General features: G+C 45.4%; 1 protein-coding gene across 1 annotated transcript in view; it reads right to left on the reverse strand.

Moving 5' to 3' along the window:
- The window catches only part of Stx8 (syntaxin 8), a 245,541-nt gene that overhangs the window by 208,612 nt on the left and 14,268 nt on the right, over positions 1-22,661 (reverse strand). Inside the window, exon 4 of the mRNA XM_038326921.2 lies at positions 17,443-17,553. Within this exon, the coding sequence (XP_038182849.1) occupies positions 17,443-17,553 (111 nt within the window). The remainder of the gene's footprint in view (positions 1-17,442; positions 17,554-22,661) is intronic.

A 22,661-nucleotide genomic window follows, 5' to 3' on the forward strand; every position in this document is an offset into this window, starting at 1 on the left:
TCAGAACCCCTGGAACTGGAGTTACAGACAGTTCTGTGAGCTGCTATGTGGGTGCTGGGAATTGAACCTGGGTCCTCTGGAAGAGCAGCCAGTGCTCTTGACCATCTGATGGCTCCGAGCCATCTCTCTAGCCCCTTGGGTGACTTTTATGCAACCATCTGGGCACCAATCTACAGACTGGCATGAAAGCTACTGCTTCAGGGGCAGTAGAATCCAGGGAAGCATAAAGTAAAGTGGGCAGGGTGGCACACGCCTATCTGTTTTCCATAACTTAGGACCCGAGGCAGGATTCTGCAAATCTAAGGATGGCCTGGGGTATATTCGAGTACACACAGGCAAGCCCAATGGCCAGTCTGGGTTAGAGGGAGACCCTGACTTAAGAAATATATAAAAAAGGGGCATGGTGTACAGACTGTCCTCATCTTTCAGGACTATTCACCTCTCATGCCTTCCTGCTTCCTCAGCCTCCTTCCCCTGGCACCTTCTTCTTCTAATAGATTGCAAAGCTTTTACGACCCAGGCCACATGATTCTGTATAAGAACATCTGCCACTGTGTTGTTCTCTAGACATTTTGTGAAAAGACAGACTTTTGTACAACATGCAATCTGCCTCTTCTTCTGCCAACATTAGAGAAAGCACTCACTCACTCCTGGTCCCGGGGCGCTTTCCAGCCCACAAAGGGCCTCCACATGGACCTATCACATATGAGCTTCACAAGCTCCAAGAGTCATGGCTATCTTCTCAAACCCAGGTTTTCTGATAATCGTTTGCTCCTTCGCACAATGCAATGTTGGCGATAGGGTGCTGTGGGTACAACTGTCCACAGATGCAGAGAGCAGGAGAAAGGACAGAGTACTCAAAGCCAGTGAGGAAAAGACAAGCCACAACCCCTTGTCGGGGCCACGCAAGAGTGGTAGGAAACCAAGATCAAGAGAGACAGGAGACAAAACCTAGAGCAAAGGATGCTGGCTCCCTCTCTGAAGCTGGTTCAGCTCCGACACAGCAACGTTGAGACTCTGCATGGTCATCTGTAAACCAAAGCGCAATCCGTCCGTGTCCAAACAAACAAGAAACAAAAGCAAAACACACGGGGTATTGCAGTACCATGCTTTATTGCTAGTGCTGGGAGTGGGGGGATTGAGGCAGGAGGCTCCCTGGGGCTCACTGGACAGCCATTCTAGCTGAGTCAGTAAGATCTGGATTCAGTGAGAGACCCTGTCCCAAAATATAAGATGCAGGGTGGTTGGGGACGACACCAGGTGTCAATCCACGGTCCTCATGTGCACACGCACAAAAAGAATGGAAAAAAAAAAGCAAAACCTGGAAATTGTTCAATATATTTAAAAAAACAACAACAAACAGGGCAATGAACTAAAATACAGTGTGCATAGTAATTCTTCCTTCCTCCTGCTTATTAATGGGCTGGGATTTTGCTCCTTTTCAATTCCCAAATAACTTTTGTAATTTAAAATTAATACATGCAGCTGTAGAGATCTTTATTTTCCATGCCCAAAGTCATCACTACGCCATTATAATACCAAGTACTGAAATGCAAAACAGACTCTTTTCTTTCACCCGTAGATTAAAAAAACCCACCAAGTTCGGGGACACCCACTGATGGCTAACAGGCTGGGAAACAGGCCCTCCCACTTCCTTTAGGCAATACAACTTTTGAGAAATAGACAGGGTGGTTCCTTTAAATTCCCAGCACACGTATCTTGGGGGGTTCTGTGTTCTATGAGAACAGAGGTCACAGTGCCCATAGTATTTGCCTTAGCCATGTATATAATTACAGAGAAGAAAACAAACCAACCCAACAACAACACATGGACAGTGGCTACGGGAATGGTGGCATATTGACAGCTGCAAAGTACTCACTTTGCATAGACCGTGTTAAACCTATTGATTCGGAGGAATGACCAAGCAAATTTTAAAAAGTAAATTAGAGAAATACATATGTGTGTGTGTGTGTGTGTGTGTATCAATTGTTTTCAGAAAAAAACATACATTTCTAGTAATATAATTATAAACAGCAGGAAGTGGGATTAAGAAAACTCTCCAACATTACCATTGGAGGCTGGTGTCAGGGAAGGGAGAGACAATATTAACAACCACAGTATAACCACAAGGTTTGGTATATCAGCCAAAAAAAATACATTTAAAAGCCAGATAGTGGTGGCACATGCTTTTAATTCCAGCACTTGGGAGGCAAAGCCAGGCAGATCTCAGTAAGTTCAAGACCAGCCTGGTCTACAAAGTGAGTTCCAGGACAAGCAGGAGTGCTAATCAGAGAAACCCTGTCTCGAAAAACAAAACAAAAAATTTAAAAAAGGGTGACAACCTATGTGATGTGGAAACTATTAGAAAGACATATTGGAAACATTCCTCCTATTTTAAAATCAAGAACAACAAGAGCATAAGAACCAGGCCTGGTAACACATACATGTAACAAGCACTTGGGAGGAAAAAGCAGGAGGGTCAGGAATTCAAGGTTATACTGTGGTTGTTAAGACCAACCTGGGCTACTTGAGACTCTGGAGAGAGGGAGAACAGTGAGAAAGGGAAAGAGGGAGAAAGGGAGGGAGGGAAAGAAAGGAAAATGAGGAGGAGAGGAGGAGCAGAAGGTGGGTAGACAGTGGCAGGGTGTGTGTGCTTGTCAATTTTTTTCAAAGGGAAAAAGCGATGGATAAAAAAGAAACCTAAGTGAAAACCACAAACAAACAAAAAGCAATGAGCAGACTGGGCTTGGGGCAGACATAAAAATGACCAGCGGTTTGCAATCCACACAGAGGGAGGGGAAGGGCTAGAGCGAGACCAGGACTGTGCTGTGTGGTGTGATTGCTTTCCTCGCCTTTAGGAAGCACAGGCAGTTCCTGCTTTCTCTCCTTGTTCTCAGGGAAGGAAGCAAAGGAAGGTGGGTGTGCTTCCTCTTCTGTTGACTTACATCTCCACCTTGTGGTCTGCTCAGGATGTTTTTCTGCTTACATATGTGTTAGAGCATGTATGTGAAAACATACATTTGTATTCATACACACATTTAGCTCAAGTAGCACATATAAAATGAAAACCTGCAAGCATACAGGTCAAAAAACACTGCAGTGACCACCTTCAGGACAAGAAACAGCAGCATCCAGAGCCCAGAAGCCACTTCCTTGACTTCTGGGAGTGTGGTGGGGCCGTAAACGCTCCAACTGCACATGGAGATCAGAGAACACCGTCCAGAAGTCACTTCTTCTTCCATCTTACCGGGGCAGGATTTCTTGTTTCTGCTATTGCATATCATACTTTAGGTTAGCTGGCCTGCAGGCTTCCAGAAGATTCTCCCACCTCCACCTTCTTATCTCGCTGTATTTTGAGATTACAGATGTGCAACACCACATCTGGCTTTTTACATAGGTTCCCAAGATCAATCTTATGTCATCAGCCTTGCATGGTAGGCGCTTTTACCCGATGAGCAGTCTCTCTGGCCCAGAAGCCCATTTGTTCCATTCTGCTCACTTCTTCCTCCAAAAGGAACCACTTGCTTTTGTGATTCATAACACTATAAATTTCACCTTTATAGGAATGGCAGCGTACATGTGTACTCCTGTGTCTGGCTTATTTCACTCAGCATATTTGTGCGATCCATCCACAGTGTGGTGTGCACCTGTAGACAGTTCATCCGCATCTGCTGTGTAGTATCAATGTCTGAATATGCCATTATACTACAGAGAACACTGGGGTGTTTCCAACAGGAACTTGCGAGAACGGCCCTGCTGTAAACATCCTTTCCGTGTCCGTGGGAGAGTTCCATCTGAGTGGGTGCACGGTCTCTAGAGAGACTATACTTAAGCAGTTCCACTAATAGTATATGAGAATTCCAGCAACTCCACATCCTAGGAATATTCCATATGCCTGGCACTGTATGCGAGCTGTTCTGGTAGGTATGGCGGTATGATATCATGGTTATAGTCTGCAATTTCCTGATGACTAACAAAAGTCAATGCCTCTGCATACATTAATCACACAATCTCTTTTGCAAAGTCCAAGAGATTTCACATCCTCTGCTGCTGTCTTTCTAATGGGCCATCTGCCTTGGAGAGCCTTTATTTATGGTCACTAGAGTTCCTGCATCAGATGACTATCCTGCAAATACTGCTTTCCACTCTAGTTTGTTTTAACTCTTGGTATTTTCTTTGAAAAACAGATTTTTTTCTTTTCTTTTTTCTCTTTTTTTTAAAAAAGATTTATTTATTTATTATGTATACAACATTCTGCCTCCATGTATGCCCACATGCCAGAAGAGGGCGCCAGATTTCATTACAGATGGTTGTGAGCCACCATGTGGTTGCTGGGAATTGATCTCACGACCTCTGAAAGAGCAGTCAGTGCTCTTAACCACTGAGCCATCTCTCTCCAGCCCCCTTTGTTTCTTTTCTTTTGTTTGTTTGTTTGTTTCAAGACAGGCTTTCTCTGTGTAGCACTGGCTGTGCTGGAACTCGCTCTGTAGACCAAGTTGGCCTCAAACTCAGAGACTGACTTGCCTCTGCCTCCCGAGTGCTGGGATTAGAGGTGTGTGCTACCATCGCTCGTTTTTTTTTGTCTTTTTTCCTTTTCTTTTGTTCTTTTTTTCAGGGGGAGCGGGGGTGGGGGGAACCACGACAGATTTTAATGAAGATTATCCATGTACTTTCTTTGTGTTTAGTGACTTTGATGGCCTAAGAAATCTGCTCCTACATCATGGTCATAAAGATCTTGGGTTTTCTACTAAACGCTCTTGTGTGACCTCACTTTTAAGAGCACAGTCCCTCTGGAATGGCTTGTTACTTGGGTGGCAGCAGAGGCCAAACTCCTTTTTCCCCAGTTGACCTAAAGCCACTTCTGAAAAAAAGCCACCTTCCCACTGCATTATGTCACCTCTGGGGCAGTGAGGTGGCGACGTGTGTGTGACTGATCCTAAGCAGCCCACGTTGTTCTCCTGGCTCACTTGTCTCTCCTTGCGCAGCACCATGCTGCAGCCTCACCTCAACAACACTGCTGTACCCTGCCCTGTCCTCAGTGCCGCCTTGGCTCTGCTGGGTTCTTTTTTTGTTTGTTTGTTTTTTGGGTTTTTTTGGTTTTTGTTTGTTTGTTTGTTTTTGAGACAGGGTTTCCCTGTAGTTTCTAGAGCCTGTCCTGGAACTAGTTCTTGTAGACCAGGCTGGCCTCAAACTCAGAGATCCACCTGCCTCTGCCTCCCGAGTGCTGGGATTAAAGGCGTGCACCACCACCGCCTGGCTCTGCTGGGTTCTTCATGGCACATAAATCATGGCAGAAGCCAGCTTAGCAAGTGACAACACAGAAACAAAGATCCAGATGAAGACTGTAAGTGGGTTTGCTCTGGAAATACAATCCAAAGCATCTTTTTTTATTTAAAAAAAGATTTATTTATTATATATACAATATTCTATCTATATGTCTGCCTGAAGGCCAGAAGAGGGCACCAGGTCTCATTACAGACATTTGTGAGCCACAAAGTGGTTGCTGGGAATTGAACCGAGGACCTCTGAAAGAGCAGCCAGTGCTCTTAAACTCTGAACCATTTCTCCAGTCCAACCTGATGGCATCTTAACCACACTGACCTTTCTAATCTTTGAACACATCCAGCCCTCTACTAGGTTTTTCTTAGTTTCTCTAAATGATGTTTCATGGTATTTGGTGCTAAGTTCTCATTAGGTTTATGCCTGCATATTTCAAGTTATTTTGTGGGGGCGGGGTGAGTTGTGCAGGTGGGTGTTTTGCCTGCATGTACATCTGTGCACCAGCTGTGAGCTCGGTGCCTATGGAAGCCAGGAGAGGCCATCAGCTTCTCTGGAACTGGAGTTACAGATGGTTGTGAGCCACCATGTGGGTGCTGGGAATCAAACCCCGGTCCTCCGGAGGAGCAGTTGATGCTCTTAACCACTGGGCCATCTCACCAGCCCTTGTTTTAAGTTATTTTAATAAACTTTCCTGCAGGATAGTTAGAGGGCTAATGCAGAGCCTTGTTGGTAATAGGCAGGGATCCTGCTACTGAACTACACCCCTGCTCAGTTACTTTAAGCAGCAAAATGAAGAACAACTTAAAATGTTTCCCATTTTCGTTGTTGCTATTTGGTCTGTAAACCCTTGAGAAAGCCCCAGGTTGCTGCTTCTAACCAGTCCTAACAGACAGCTTTTTTATATTCCCCATGGTAATAATGGATACATCAGTGACTTGATCAGTGATCTGGAGTTGCAATGACTAATAGTCTGTCAAAGCCACCGGTCTCTGGTTTCACTGCTTGATCAATCATCCAAACAGATAAGGTCTCCCCATGGTTTTTCTTTGGAAGGTAACTTGAATTTGCGGAGAAAAAAACTAACCCACAGTAATGACTACAGAGAACCCTTCAAGCGATAACCGGTCTCAGAAGTGCATACATAAGCCAACCGCTTCAGGCAGCTACTCCACCACATTCAGAGTCGGCTGCAGGCTGCAGGCTGCAGGCTGCTCAACTCTCTTTAAACTCTGCTCCATATTTTCCAAGGCACAGAGCAAAGACACCACACACAGCTCAGAGTACAGAGTACACATCTGTGTGAAGAAACAGAGGTTAGAGATGGGCCTGGAGGCATGTTTGCAGCCATGCGTGCAGAATCTCTCCAGAAGGACACACAGACAACTGTTCAACGTGGCTGCCCCAGAGGGAAATGGGAAAGCACGTGTCAGGGCTGAGAACCCCGTCTTCATTGATAGTTCTTTTACAGTTTGACGCTTGTCACCTAACACAGCACTTTCAATTTTCCAGGTCAATCTGTAAGTGGTGCGAGCACAGAAGCAATAGTATACACTTTACTATTCTGCGAAAACAAGTAGTTTATTAAATTACCACAAGCTACTGCACTACCCCAGAGCTTCATCATTCTGCCCGAATAATCTCAACCAAATTGCTTATTTCAAAAGGGTCACAGAAGGAGGGTGTGGCTCCGCAGGGAAGCACTTGTCTGGTATGCATGAGGCCTTGGGTTCGAGCTCTGGTAAAGGGCGGAAATCATGAGTCAGAAGAAGGGCTTTGCCACATGGTGGATGCAATTTTCCTCCTCAAGAAAAACGATCCCTAGCTGGGGCAGTAGCTCAGTGGCACAGTGCACTTGTCTAGTGTGTGCGAGGCCCTGGACATGATTCCCAGGGGCCCAAAGCAAAATAACAAAACTGTCCACCGTGTCCAGAGTGTGGCTAGTATCAGACCACTAGTTAATAGAAAACAACGAAAACAGGAATCCTAGGGGCAGGGTGGGTTCAATTCCCAGAAGAGCATAAAAAACTAGGCATGCTTGCATACAACGGTCACCCCAGCACTTGGGAGGCAGAGGTCAGAAGTCCCAAGGCCATTCTCGGCTACGGAGTGAAAGGCCAGCCTGCACTACATGATATGACACCCTGTCCTGAAACAAAAACAAACCAGGGTTTCGAGCCCTCCCTTTTCCAAACACTCCTTCTTACTGCAATACTGTATCAATCCATGCAACAAATTAATCTGCAACATTTCTCTCACTTCTGAAGACAAAGTCAGAAACTGCTGCTTCTCAAAAAGTTAAACAAGAATTAACACCCAATGCACAAAACCATCTGCCTACTGAAGAAACCAGCACTATGAAACTGCGCACACGTGTGTGTGTATGAGTCTGACTGTACATGTACATAAATGTATTGTGAGCATGATAGTGCCTGTGTACATGTCTGCATGTGTGTATGCATGTGTGTGCACATTACATGTCGGGGTGCATACATGTGAATGTGTACGAGTGTGTGTGCTGAAACTGGGTTGCATTGCACAAGTATTCACCACCTCTTGAGGAAGAAGTAGAAAGTGGAAACAGCTCAGCTTCTTACAAAGACAAACTGGGGGTTAAAAGCAATGACCTATTAAATAGACTTTAGCCTAAATAAAATAACCCAAAGGGCCAGTGAGCTATCACTTCTCTAGGACAGAGCAGCAGGAGATAAAAGTTCCTTCTGAAGTCAAAGAACTGGAGATGAGTCTCTGGCTCCTTGGGAAACTTCATACTCATGAGAGCTGTGCCAAGGGAGCTAGGGAGAACACTGAGGAGCGACCAGAGTCCACTAATTCACCCTCCTCCCATCTCTTCCCATTTGCAGAACATCAGCTCTGGTCAAGACGCTCCCCTGGAGAACGTGACAGTCTTCATTTCAGTTCAGAATGCTACCTACCTCAAATAACCAATCCAACCATGGCAATCCAGAGCCTTTTTGGTTTATATACAGATTATTAAAAATGGGTTAATTTATATGTAAGAGCTAGCTAATAAGCCTGAGCCATCGACCTAGCAATTATAATTAATATTAAGCCTCTGAATGATTATTTTCTAAGCAGCTACAGGGACCAGCAGGTGGGAGAGAAAGTGGTCCGGTGGGACCAGGCAAGACAGAGAAAAGCCTCCAGCTACAAACATATACACAAATAAATAAAAAGGCAATTTTAAAAAAGCAAAGCCTTTTTTAATGGCTTGATGGCAGGCAATGAGTCCCACTTACTGTGTGCTAACATTGGACCCACCAACAATTAGACTGCAAAGCTGGCACACCAACAGAAAGAACTGACAGACACCTACAAGGTCCAGAGGTGGACCAGAGGAACTTATCACCCAACAAAACCACCACCTCCACCCACATAAACTTAAGATGGCCAAGTTAGAGGACAGTGGGGCTCAAAATCTCCATTAGTAGATGCCAAATGGACAAGATACTTAACAGTTACAATTGTTTTTAATTATTACTATTATTACTATTACTATTGTGTATATAATGCAGCCAGAGGACGCTTTGCAGGGTCAGTTCAGTCCTTCCTCCACCTTTAGGTGGGCTCCAGGATCAAACCCAGGTTGCTACACCTGTCTGACAAGTGTTTTATCCACTGAGCCATCTTGCCAGCTCAATAGTTTTTAAATACTAAAAACTGCAAAACCTTAGGTCACTAAAACTACATGGAGTAATTACATACAACTGTACCAAGAGAGTAGTATAAAACTCTATTACTTTGGAGAAGAATGCAGAATAACAACTCTCCTTGGGGAAGCTGAGTGCATAGGCAAACAGGTGCAGGAACTGAGGGCACAAGTCTAAACTGGTTCTAACCCAATGGGCGATCATTTCCAAATGTCATCAGCATTTCCAACACATATGCCCTCAAGACCCAGCCACCCACTTCTGAGATCTTCTCTAGAGACATTGACACATGGGCGATCTCTTGCATTTCAGAATATCTGCTCTGTATTTGTGGGGGCTGGAGGGAGACAGCCTCACATATCCCAGACCAGTACTGAACTTCTGTAACAGAAACTATTGAACTTCTTTTGTAATTTAAAAAAAAAGGCAGAGAACAGATGTAACACATATATCTTAATTAGACAGTAGTTAAATTAATTATGGTATTGTGCATGACAAAATATACTAAGACTCAAAAAAAAAATCAACCACAAATCTCCTGACTGGGAAAAATCTCTAAGATATAATCAGCTATAAGAAGACATTGTCAAATGGAATACATAATATTTTCCTACTTATATGAAAGACTGTAGATAATAAGAGAATATACCCGTTTATTGGTGTAAGAGTCAGAGAATCCTAGGATATGCAAAAACAATAATTACTTTGTGTGGGAGTGGAGGACAAAATGAGAGGACCTTCCCTGAATCCTGGTAGATGCTTTATAGACTTCCTAGCCATATGAATGTTTTACTCATGCAAAGTATCTTCTTCCTCTCCCATGGCTCTGCCCAGAGTGCAGCTAGAAACTACTGCATCCATCTGGAAACCATGAGAAAATTCAGGCTGAATAAGGGGAACACTCTGAGCAAGGCAAAAGAGGCGAGTGTAGGATGGCAGCACCAGGCGGCTGAAATAGTCAACTTTCTAACGTGGAGCCTCCAACATGGGAACATTTTCTTTAAGCAGCTTTGGTAGCATTATGTTCCCTGTGGCTGAAAGGATCCCAACTGCTAGACCAGCATAGTGAACCCAACTCATGCCCTCTGTGGGTACCTAAATTCACGTGCAAACACATGATTTCATTTTCTTGCAAACAGCCTAATTTCATTTATCTTATGGCTTATAATATTTCGATACAGCTTCTACTCATGCATCGCCACCTAGGTGGATTCCCAAACACAGCCACTATGCATAGTGCTGGGATAACATAGGTTCACAAGCACCTAGTGTATGGTGATTGACTCCTCTGGGTACGTCCTTAAGGAGGGTACTGCCGCAGCTCTATTTTTTTCTCTGAGGCACCTCCACAATGTTTTCCACAACAGATGGAGAAATCCACCTCTCACCGGCAGCTACCCTCACCCTTGCCAGTATTTGCTGCTGTTTGTTTTCCAGATGTCAGCAATTAGGATGAGACTGAGTCTAATAATTTGATTTGCATTTCCCTGATGTCTAAGGATGCAGAACTTTCTTTTCTTCATGTGTTCAATAACCAGTCATACTTTTGAAAAGGGTTAGGTTCATCTGGCCTTTTATCAACAGGACTATTAGTTCTTTTGGTGTTTACAGCTCTGTCAGAAGAAAAGCTGGCAGGCTGTCTCATTCTGGAGGCTGCACCACCACGGTCTCCTTTCCAGGGTGGGTTTTTTTTTGGGGGGGGGGCCAGGAGCTGAACCCAGGAGTTCAGGCTCTACTCCATTCTCCTGGTCATCACCAGCCCCTAATTTCAATGCCCCCCTGTCAAATTGTCCTATCTCTGAGTCATCAGAGTCTGTTTAGAAAGGTCTGCCTATGCCCATATTTTGAAATGTTTTCTTCTAGATGACTCAGAGTTTGGGATCTTAAAAGTTTTTGATCCACTTTTAATTGATTTTTGTGCACGGTGAGAGACGGACATCTAGTTTCTGTCTTTAAGATGTAGTTCTCCGGTTTTCCTAGCACCATTTGTCAGAGACGCTGGCCTTTCTCCAGTCTGGAGAATCAGATGGCTGCAGCTGTGTGGGTTTGCCTCTGGATCCTCTATTCTGTTTCCCTAGTCCACAGTGTGTCAGTTTCTGCACCAGTCCTGTGCTGGCTTGCTAGAGTGGCTCTGGAACTTAGATCTGCTAGTGGAACCTCCTGGGTGCTGACTGGAAAAGTAGCAAGACTGCATTTATCTCCCATTCCTCAAAATAACCAGGGAGTCACGGACCAAGTCCATACTTCCTCCAAACCCAGTTCAGTACCTTATGGAGCATCCATAGGCATTATAGTCCTCAGCGTCCCTCACAGGAAAGCTAGAGCCATGTGATCACCTCTGGCCAATGGGCAGAGTGTAAGATCTTTGCAGGACAAATCATCCAAGAGGTGTTTAGTACTCCATGACTCCACGTTCTCTCTCTACTCCATTCCCAGGGTACACGGAGACCTGGTGTTACAGCAGCACAGCCCTGTGAGAGGTGGCCTGGGCCTCTCCGTCACTGTCTGACTAAACAAGCTGACAGGATAGGAAGAAAACTTGTGTGGGAACACTTTTGACATTCCCAGCCGTTCAGTTCCCAAAGCATTCTATCACACCTGGATTGGCTTTTCAATCAAGGAAATTTAGCTACATTAAAGTGCGCCTGCTGTATACCCAACTCTAGGATCGGTCTTTGGGGACACATGGGGAGTAGAGAGGTATTCTTTCACTCAGCAGAAACTCTTTAAGCACTGTGTCGTCTTTGGTCCCTGTCATCAGGATACTTACAATCTCCATCAAGAGAGAAAATGCACACTTGTTAAGAAAAGAAGACCAACGATGAGCGCTGAACCTGCGGCCTCGCTGGCTCACCAGGCTCCCCACTCACACAAAGGACAATGTGCTTTTCTGCTGAGTTCCCTCTACTGTGGACTTTTAATTTCCTACCATGGTAGGTGTCATGTCACTGTATGGGTCCGCAAGGGGGACAACTCACTGAACTATACCCCACTAAGCTACAGAAAGTAGGTGCTCTCTGTCTGTGCTGGCTTCAGGCTGCCTCTTCCCCAGACGGCACAGGACACGCACTAAGCGTTGTGTGCTTTAACACGGCATTCTTGCATCCTTTCCCACCATTGATTACGCTGTCTCAATGTTCTTAGCTGCCTTCCGTGCCCCCTTGGCTTGACCACCCTGCGTTTACTTAAACAGAGAAAAGCAAAGCTTCGCCGAGGTCAGCACATCCTTCCAGAAAAGCTAGGTGGCTACCATATTTCTGGACATAAATATAAGGGATAAATATTCGGTTTACATAATGAACCAACTAATGAAGTGACTGCATATTCCTTAGCAACTTCCTACTAACAGGAGAGTTTCTGGTCTGAGTTTCTGCTCATGAGTTAACACCACTACTATCAAGCATAAATGCATGATTCCTTAAGAAATCCATGTACTATCGGGGACAATTTTCTTTTACAAACCATTAAGCTGATAAAAGACATTCCATAATTTAAAATGAGAGAGGGTGTATTTTTTCAATCTGGGCAGATTCACCCCTCCTTGTGCAATCTGGGGTCCCTCACTACCAGGAGGTTACCATAATGATGCCAAACTTAGCGTAGACACTTGATTGGCAATAACAAACTCAGCCCAGAACTCCTGGACTCCAGCAATCCTCCTGCCTCAGTCTCCTGAGTAGTTGGGACTACAGGCATGTGCCATTATGCCCTGCAAGAGAGGTTATATTTTTAATTAAGATTTAATGTGATTTTTCTTGTGCATAGTTGGGCTGCCCACACAATGATAGAATACATACTATATGGTCCATAAATTTTTAGTAGCTCAAGAGAAAAGTATGTTTAAAATTAAGGTGCTTGTACTCCCAGAAAATGTGACATTTTCTTACCATCGCCTTTTGATTCTAGAAGGCAGCCATCTTGTAAGCATCCCCTTCCAAACATAAAACAACCAACACAAACCCCTGAATAACTTCCTCTTCCCCATAATCCTCTATATGGTTGGTGGTGTGAAGGTTTAAGCTCGGCCAATTAGCCACCCACAGCAGTTAATCGCATAATCTCAGAGAATGTCATGGCGCAGTGGAGGATGCCGTGATTCTCCTTTCGCTTTACAAAGCTCTAGCTAATTGCGAAGCTCAGCAATGCTCCAGATGCAAAGGGCAGCGGGCTTTCAAGTCCGAAGCGGTGTCATGGCTTATCGTCTTCCAAGGGACATTGTTACACAGAGGCTTCTCTAACAACTGTCCAAATACCTAAATTAGCCAACCATTGCTTATTTAGAGCCAGGCTTACTGCTCTGGAATAATGATGGGCAATCTGCAGGGCAAAAATGAAGATTGTGTCACATGATGGCTACACATTCAATTATGTGATCCGCAAATTAATGTCTGCTTAATGGAAGTGTTAATCCAAATTGACGGTTGACAATATGCTTCTCTCCTTAATAAGCCCTGCCTGTGAAGAGGAGGAAGGAGGAGACGCGGTAGGAGACTCCTGGGAATGAGGGCCAGGGGCTTCACAAAGCACACAGCAGTGGGGGGCAGTGGGAGGCGGGGGGGGGGGGGGGGGGGGGGGGGGGGGGAGGGGGAAGGAGGGAAAGGGGGTCGCAGGGGGGACTTCGGCTTAGGCATCCCTTCACTAGCTGCATACCTTAAGGCTTCCACAGCAGCAGTGGTGCCATCTCCCTGCCTGGGAGTCAGTTCCAGGCACTTCCCTAATCATATTGTGGAGCAGCTTTGATCTAGTATGTGTTTTCTTGCTGGGTGGACTTCCCCATACTGTCCACAAGACTTGCACTTTTTGAACGGACACACAGAGATATAATCCTGTTAAGATGGGCACAATGGAGCTAACTAACCCCAGCCCAACAATAATTTACTAAGGAACTAAAATTCACTTTCTAATCTACCATTCTCTTTCCTTTGTTTCTTCACCTGCAATGATTTTACATTTTCATGGTAATTGGCACCTGTTTGCCACACTGATTTCTTACACAAGCCAGGGGTCATGCTCTGTGAAATGGGCCGCCACCCCTCAGCCACCACTTCTTGACAGTGCTTGTGTACTTTTCCAATACAACTTCTCTGGGAGCTTACTGTATGAAAGCTGTGTGTGCATGCATTACTCTTGACTCAACCCAGAAAAAACAGAGATAAGTTCAGCCAGTGACTTTAAATGCTGCAACCTCAAGAGGTCATTTATTGTTGTTTCAGTTTCTTCTTGGTCTGGTCTCTGGGCCAAGTCACCCCAACCATTTACCAATAAACTAGTATGTAACTACTTTAGATCCTGGTGGATCAACCTTAATGCACAGGACCAACAGGAGGCAGTCCTAATGACAGGAATTAAAAGGTCCTCAGGCCTCCAACCAAAACCAAAACTACCTTTGCTCTGAACCTGCCAAGTTCCCTAAAATTCTCCTAACAATTCGTCTGCTTTGGTTTAAATCCTGGAAGCTAAGGAAGCTTTGATTAACATATACACAGAAGCTAAGCTACTACTCAACACCGATCCCCTAGCTGGAACTAATTGAAGTGTCTGTTAAGGAATAAGACCAGAGGCAGCATACTGGGTCCTGGAAGGGACAGTCAGGAGGGTGATTAGCAGGGACAGCATATGGAAAAGGCTGGCTGGGAAGGCCAGGTCACTGAGAAGTGAAGCCTGTGACAGGTGAGACAGACGGTCCCCTAACCCGATGGAGACACGCTGCTCCAGTGATGGCATCTTCTTTATAGACATTTCGCTGTCTGCAGACCTCTTACTGGCAGTCACCCCGCCTGGACCTAACAATAATAAAAATGAGCAGAACACAGGTCCAGATAAAAATCAATGAGTTTGAACCCCAGATGACTGAGGGACTAGTAAGCTGCCCGGTCCAGCTCTTTATAGTATGTAAAAGTTACAATTTGATATCTAGGGGCTGGAGAGATGGCTCAGAGGTTCCGATCTTATACTGCTCTTGCAGAGGACTGGAGTCTGGTCTCTAGCACCCACACTGGGTGACCTAAAGCCATCATTAACTTCAGGTCCAGCAGGATCTGATGCCTCTGGCCTCTAAAAGCACCTGCACTCACGTGCATATATCCACAGATACATGTACACATTAAAAAATGATAAAAATCAAATTTTTAAATAAAATGGTAAAAATAATTTGGGGGGTGAAACAGGATTCCTTTGAGTAACAGCCCTGGCTATCCTGGAACTCACTTTGTAGACCAAGTTGGCCTCAAACTCACAGAGATCTGCCTGTCTCTGCCTCCCAGGGGCTGGGATTAAAAGTGTGCACGTGCCACAACCACCTGGCTAAATAAATCTTTTTAAAAAATTTATGTCTAAAATCCAACCTCTCCAGCAGACTGACTTTAGACCTGACTACCCTTCCCGCTCCTTCTGAAAGGTGGCACTGCACTGAGCTAGCAGTGTCTGTGCCTAGAGAGAGAACAGAGCAACGCGTGGGGCATCGCTTCACTCTGACAGGAGGCAGAGGTCTAAGCCGCCGCCTACTAGACACCTCGCGGAGCTTCCCCAGGCTCGCTGACATCTAGACCTCGGTGAGCGCATGGCAGACAGCTGCACTCCCCCCTCTTCCTTTCTCTGCCTGTTTTTGGTGAGCCTTTTGGGTGGCTCTATTGCCAAGTGCTAGTTATGAACAAATGATACAAAGCTATTTATTAGATATGGTGGCACATGTGTTTAATACCAGCCCTAAAGGAGGCAGGAAGGAGTCCAGCCTGATCTACACAGAGTTCCGGGTCTTCTAGGACTACAGCCAGATCCTGGCTCAGAAAAATCGGGGGAGAGGGCGGCACAGAGCAGTAGTGTTCAAATTGTGCAAGACCCTGTGAAAGCAGACACTAGTCCCCAAGCTGGAGCTGTGATTCTGAATGTTAACTAAGGTGCTGACACTCATGCTCTGAAACAGATAAGAGATACAGGGACACAGAGATTCTGAGACACGGAGAAGCAGAGAGGCAGAAACAAAGAGACGCAGAGACACACAGACTGCATGCGTAGAACTAGAAGACAAGACGGAACAGAAAGGATAAAACCCAAAGCACAAAGGTTCTCATTCTACTGGACACCCCTTGGCATCATCAAATGACAGTCAATGGAGAACAGTCACTACAGTCTGGAGCTTGCAGCCTCCCAAATGGTAAGGATCACTACCCCCATGACCATGTCCACCGTGATCACATGGGGGAAGGCTCTCTCCCCTTGGCCACCATCCTCCACGAAAGACTTCTCCCACCAACTGCCTCTATTAACTTCTTATTGAGACAGTGTCTCACTCTGTGGTCCAAACTGGCCTACTAATCCCAGCAATGACCTCGGTCTCATAAATGCCAAGATTACAGGAGTGAGAGACTACGCCTGACCTATTTCTTCTCTTCCTCACGGTGAAGTTCTTACTGGAAGAAGCCATTTCTTCTCACCTTGAGTTCCTCTGCTTACCTGTCTTGGATCACCAATCTGGATCAACATCTGCATCACTTCACCCCCTTGTATCACAGGACTGAATACTGCCAGAGAGCTCTGAGGGGCCTCAGAAAGCTGGCCCCACGAGTGAGTTTTTGCCTCCTTTTGGAAACCTTGCCCAGGACACCACTCAGCGTTCCCTAACCCAAGCTTTCATTCGTCACAAAACCAACTTGACTTCACCTGGCTTCGTACATTTTGTAAATGCTTTCTGACACCTGGGCTTGCCTGCTCCTGAGAAGCACGGGACCAACAGGAATGAACTTCTGCCCCTCCCCCCAGCAAATCCTAACACAGTTGTTTGCAAGCCTAGATGTTTATGACAATCACCGGGGACCACCCACCCCAACCAGCTGCACTAGGAGTGAAGTCTGAGGTGGGGCCTGGCAGTGTGGCCCTTGGGAAGCTACATCATTCCTAAGACCTAAGTACAAAGCTGATCCCCCTGACCTCCAGCCACTGCTAAAGGACAGAAAAGGAGACTTTCTCTTCTGGGCTTGTTTCCTTCTAGGATGTTCCCGGCCTGAACTTCCAGAAGCAGGGAGAGGACAGTGCTAAAGATGTAACAATTTCTCCATGGTTAGCCCCAGTAAGGGAGGCTGAATTCAGGGCAGCTGTCCGCTATATGCAGAGCCAATCACTGGCTGGCAGAGAACATGGAGAAGCAGCCCAGGAACCTCTGTGGCCTCGCCCTCGTCTCACCAGGACACCATTTTCAACAAGCCAACCAAACTGTGGCAGCTTCGGGCGTTTACAAGCCAGAAATTCAACAACTGCGAAAGGAAATTTCTGACCGTATTCTCCATAAGAACGCCCCACCTAGCATGAGCTTCAGCTGAACACCCAGAGCTTGCTAAATCTGGAAAATTAATGAAAACTAAACTCAGTAGGAAAATACAGTCAGACACTGTAAACGAGCAGATTTTTTACACAAAATGGAAACCGTGCAGAAAACAGCTGTAGCAACTCTACGTGAGTCTTCAGGGCTGGGGTGTCCCTGTAAAGAAAAGCGTCCTACCTGATCAGATCTGGCTCTGCACCCTCATTCTTAAACGATGCCAGGAGCAGCCGTTCTCGGGTGACAAGGTCATCCAGCAGGTTCTGTCTTCGATCCCCCTCCAGTTGTGTTCTGCAGATGGTTGTTAAGGTCCAACAGTGGGTGGCTTAGCTCACTTTCCCCAAGACTTTATTAACTCTTCAAGTCACCTGCAGTCACTAAGGCTCCACCCACAACCACCCGGGGAAGAGGCTGTTTTCTTTTCCTGACTTCCGTCCTGCAGGGAAAGACTGTACCACTGCAGATGGAGCATAAACACTGACAGTGCTTTCACTGAAAAGCACACTAGGTAAAGCTTTATGTTTTGTTTTTTATTTCTTTTGCCAGTGAGCAGCCAACCAGGGCCAGGGCAATGTGGCTGCTGGAGTCCCTAGGCTTAAGCTACAGGTGTTCATGGACATGTTTGCACACTCATCAGTACCCTCAGGTGGGCCAGAAGGAGGCTTGCCCAGTAGGAGCGAGGCCTCCGAGTCTGACTCTGGTGGTGCAGAACCAAACCCCAAACACCCTCCCTGAGACCTAAGGTTTGGAAGCAGGGGGGGGGGGGGCGCCCATCGTACGCAATAGCTCCGACAGAGGCTTCATGAAGGCTGCTGGGATGCCACAGTGTCCTGTAAAAGCTGTTTCGGTCCGCTCATTAGTTAAAAGTACTATGGATCTTTGTGGGGAACTACAAATGAGTTGTATTTCATGTGTTATTCTAGTAAATGTGGCAGACTAGGGGAGCAGAGGGCAGAGTTTCACCTTTGGAGCCAGCTGCTCCTTTGTTGGTATGTGTGAATGTGGGTGTCAGTGATTGTGTGGGTGGTACTTGTGTGTGACAGGAAGGAGAGGGGTTCAAGTCACAGAGTATGTAAAGGTCAGAGGACAACTTTGGGGTTGGTTCTCTCCTCTACGTTTACATGGGTTCCAGGGATCCAGCTCAGGTCTCCAGGTGTGCAGGACAAGTGCTGTATCCACTGGGACGGTCCCTGGTCACGGCTGTTTATATGGAACTCAACATCACTTACATCCTTTGGTAGGATTTTAGTACTGGGACTTGAACCCAGAACCATTGGATTTACTGCTGAGCCACACCCTCACCCCTAAATCCAAAATTCCTTTTTGTCTTTCTGCAACAGAGTTTACTATGTAGCCCAAGCTAGTCTCCAACTCCTGATCAGCTTCTGGAGTGCAGAGATTACACAGTTGTGAACTGTGAACAGCCAAGGCTTTTACACTACCTTTCTAGAAACATATTAGATGCTGAGTTTCTTTCCTGTGTGTTCTCAGAAATGGAGCTGAAACGATGGCTCAGTGGGGGAACTGCCTGCCCTGCAAGCAGCTTGGATTCCCAACATCTACGAGCATGGCAGTGTGCACCTGTAACCAGAGCACTGGTGGGAAGTAGGAGTGAAGACGGGAAGACCCCAGAACTCCTTGGCCAGCTGGTCTAGCCAAATACAAAAACTTGGAGTTCACTGAGAGGCCTCTCTCAAAAGAAGAGTGGGAGGCGATAGAGAAAGATGCTCGACGCCGACCTCTGGCCTCCACATCCATGTATGTGCATAACCACACATGTACACTCACACCAAAAAAAAAAAAAAAAAAAAAAAAAAAAAGCAAAGAAATGTGAAAGAAAACTCCACCACATTTCAGGGTCCAGGAAGCCAACAAACAGTTTTGAAAGGTTCTGTCTGACCTCAGACATAAGAGGAAAACAAGTCACTCTAAATCTGTTGTGTCTGACTTTCATTGGTTTTTTTGTTTGTTTGTTTCATTTTGGGGTTTTTTTGTTTGTTTGTTTTTTAAATAACCAAACGGCTGAATGGCTGGCATTATGAAGCAGGACTGGCCACTGACACCAGTTCTAGCAACAGCAGTAAACACGAGAGATGGATGCTTCAGATTAAAGATTCTCTTGTTTTTACAAAGTGATCACAAGATGGCTCACCAGGAAAGGGTGCTTGCCACCAAGTCTAAGGACCTGCGTTTGATCCCTGGTGCCCATATGGTAGAAGACGAGAACTGACCCCTTCAAGGCCTCTAACTGCCACAGGCACACCACGGTATGAGTGTGCCCACACAGGCCTCTAACTGCCACAGGCACACCACGGTATGAGTGTGCCCACACAGGCATATAACACATGCACAAATAAATAAATGTAATAAAACATTTTAAAGGGGTTACAAAACATTGTGTTCAGGCTCCAGAAGTTTTGACAGAAGCAAGGATTATAATGACGGTTGCCTGAGAGGGAAATGCATGGTTCAGGGATCTACAAATTCAACTGTTAATTTTGTACAGAAAAGTGCTGGCTAGCTAACAGGAACAGTAAACAAATCCTGCCCCCCCCCCAAAAAAAATCTCCCTCAGTAGCAGAGTTATTAGGAAAATCATAAATCTAAACCTAAGTCTTGGAGTCATAGTCACTTTACATATTAAAAAATAATAATGATAAATGAATTCTCTCAACATGCCGGCATGCCACACTTCCTCGGGTCAAATCACTACCATTACTTTTCCATTTTCCACTGACGGTGGCGGCAGTCACCAAGTACCCCATCTTGGAAATCATGAAGTAGCAACTGTAACTAAGAAACAGAAACCTCAAATATTCCTCTTCTTTAATAAAAAGGGCCAATCAAGAACAAGTATCTATGTCTTTTCAAATTATGGATAAACTGCCAGTAAAGCAGAAAACTCTTATTCAATTTAAACAAAGTTCCTCGGGTGCTAGGGCAGGGGGAAGACAGAAGCGGTGATGAGAATCACAGAGAACGAGACAAAACGGGAATTCTGCATTGTAGGGCTGTGAGCTGAGTCCCGATAGAGCGAGCCTTGCCTACACGCTCTGCTCAGCTACCCTGTCAGCCTCCCATTTGGTAGAGATTTCAGTATCCAACCACCCAAGAAGACAAACACTGGACATACGCTGAACATAAACCCAGTGTTAAAATTATGCACAAATTCAAATGGTTCTGGAATTCAAACAGAAGAATATTTTAATAATCTTGAGTTTGAAAAATCTTTCCAGGCAAGAATGAAAACCTACAAATAATGAAGAAAAACCCAGAAGTTGTGACTACATTAAATGTGTGTGTATATATACGTGTGTGTACATGTGCTGCATGTATGTATATAAGTGTATGTATACATGTGTGTATAAACGTGTGTGTGTGTGTGTGTGTGTGTGTGAGATATGCCTGCATCAACAGTTCATGGGCATGGGGAAACCGGAAGTCTGCCTTGGGTGCCCTTCTCTGTTGCACTCCACTTTATTTCTGAGACAGGTCCTCTCATTGAATCCAGAGCTCGCTGACCGACTAAATTGTGGCAAGTTTTCATGTGAGGGCTGGAGGTCGGGACTCAAGTCCCTGTCCCCACGCTTGCACAGCAAAGCACTTTGTTCACTGAGCCATCTCCCTGGTCCAATTAGATAAAGTTGAAGTCTCTGAAAAATAAAATGACTAATGGCAAAAGGTAAGCAAAGGACATAATACAGCAAAGAAAGGAGACGCTGAAAGCTCGGGTGGAAAGCTGCATGTGAGTAAAAGAAACACAAACTCTAAGACACATCCTGACCTACCAGACTGGGAAAATGACAACTCTGGAGAGGACGCAGGAAGTTGGTACTTGCCTCCATTCCTGAGGGAAATGCAAACAGGTTTAACCGACTGCCAGGCTGCCTTCTATGAACCAAACCTACAGTGATATTCCCAACCACGCAGATGCACGGACTTGAGAGCACAGTTCACTGCAAAACTATTTAGACAGATTCTGGAAGCGTCCTAAGTACCCACCAATAAGGAACTAAGGCATCCATGTGATGATTTCAGGCAGAGATGATTTCAGGACGCTGCTTATGGAGAGATGATGGTGTAACTGACAATTTTAGGTACTTACAAGGGCACAAGGGAATGACTTTACATGGCATAAGCTCCAAAATGCACAGTGCTCAACCAAAATGGAGGGGAGGAGAGAGGCAGCAGCAAGCTAACCAGTGGATAGAGGTCTCATAAAGATCAGGCTGAGGAGTGCGCGTGTGCGTGCATGCAAGCATGTGTATGTGTCTGCGCATGCATGCCTGTGGGGGGGGGGTGTGGGTGTGCAGAAAATATTTCAGAAAGCTGTAAAAAAAAACTTCCCTAAGGAAAAAGAACTGGCAACTCAAGGTGCAATAAGGATTGAATACCATCTGAACTGTTGCTGGCTTTTCCTTTTATCTGTATGCATGTGCACGACCATGGGGAACGCGGTCAAAAGAAATGAAAGATCCAGGAATACACCACAAAGTAGTCCATTTATGACCTGAAGAATTTCATATTCATTTTTAATTAGATAGATAGACAGACAGAAAGACAGACAGACAGACAGACAGTCTAGGATGAGAAACTCCAGCCATTCACATTGTTTGTGTTGAAAATGAGATGGGACAGGATGGCATTGTGAGAGAGAAAGTTCTTGGTTAAAAAAAAAATAAAATAACAAGAAGTGTATTCGTAGAAAATATTTTTAAGACTATTTTATGTATATGGTGTTCTATCTGCATTTAATACCTGCAGGCCAGAAAAGGGCATCAGATCCCATTATAGACTGCTGTGAGCCACCATGTGTTTGCTGGGAATTAAACAGGAACTCTGGAAGAGCAGCCAATGCTCTTAACAGCCAAGCAATCTCTCCAGACCCCCCAAAAATATTTTTTATAATTAATAATAATAATAATAAGCCCTCTAAAGGTATGTTCTGAAAAATAACAGACACAAGTTACAGATTTAAAACAATGCTCAGAATGAGCCATTCACCCCAATGTGGAGAGCAGCATGAGCTGGTGACTGGGTCTGCTGATCAGTAACTGAAGACACCTTACCTACAGGAGTCACAGGGGTCCCCTGGGCCAGTTCTCACCGTTTTCCAGCACAATCTATCTAAGTTAGAGCCCTACTCTTTCCTTTCTACACCAGGACTTCCTCCTCGGCACCTGCGGGGCACTAAACATCTGGGCTGTCTCCACGCCAGGGTGCTGGCACTGCTCACTGCCTCCTACCACTGCTTACAGCCCGGCATAAAGCAATTCGCCCAGTGTAGCAGGAGCATCCCTAACCCAAATCCAAATTCTCAAGTGCTCAGAAATTCGTTAGCTTTTGGCGCTTTCATCAGGATACCACAGGTGGAGAATTTCACAGCAACCAAATTATTT

This window comes from Arvicola amphibius, chromosome 4 (genome assembly GCF_903992535.2).
Source record: "Arvicola amphibius chromosome 4, mArvAmp1.2, whole genome shotgun sequence".
Lineage (NCBI taxonomy): Eukaryota > Metazoa > Chordata > Mammalia > Rodentia > Cricetidae > Arvicola > Arvicola amphibius.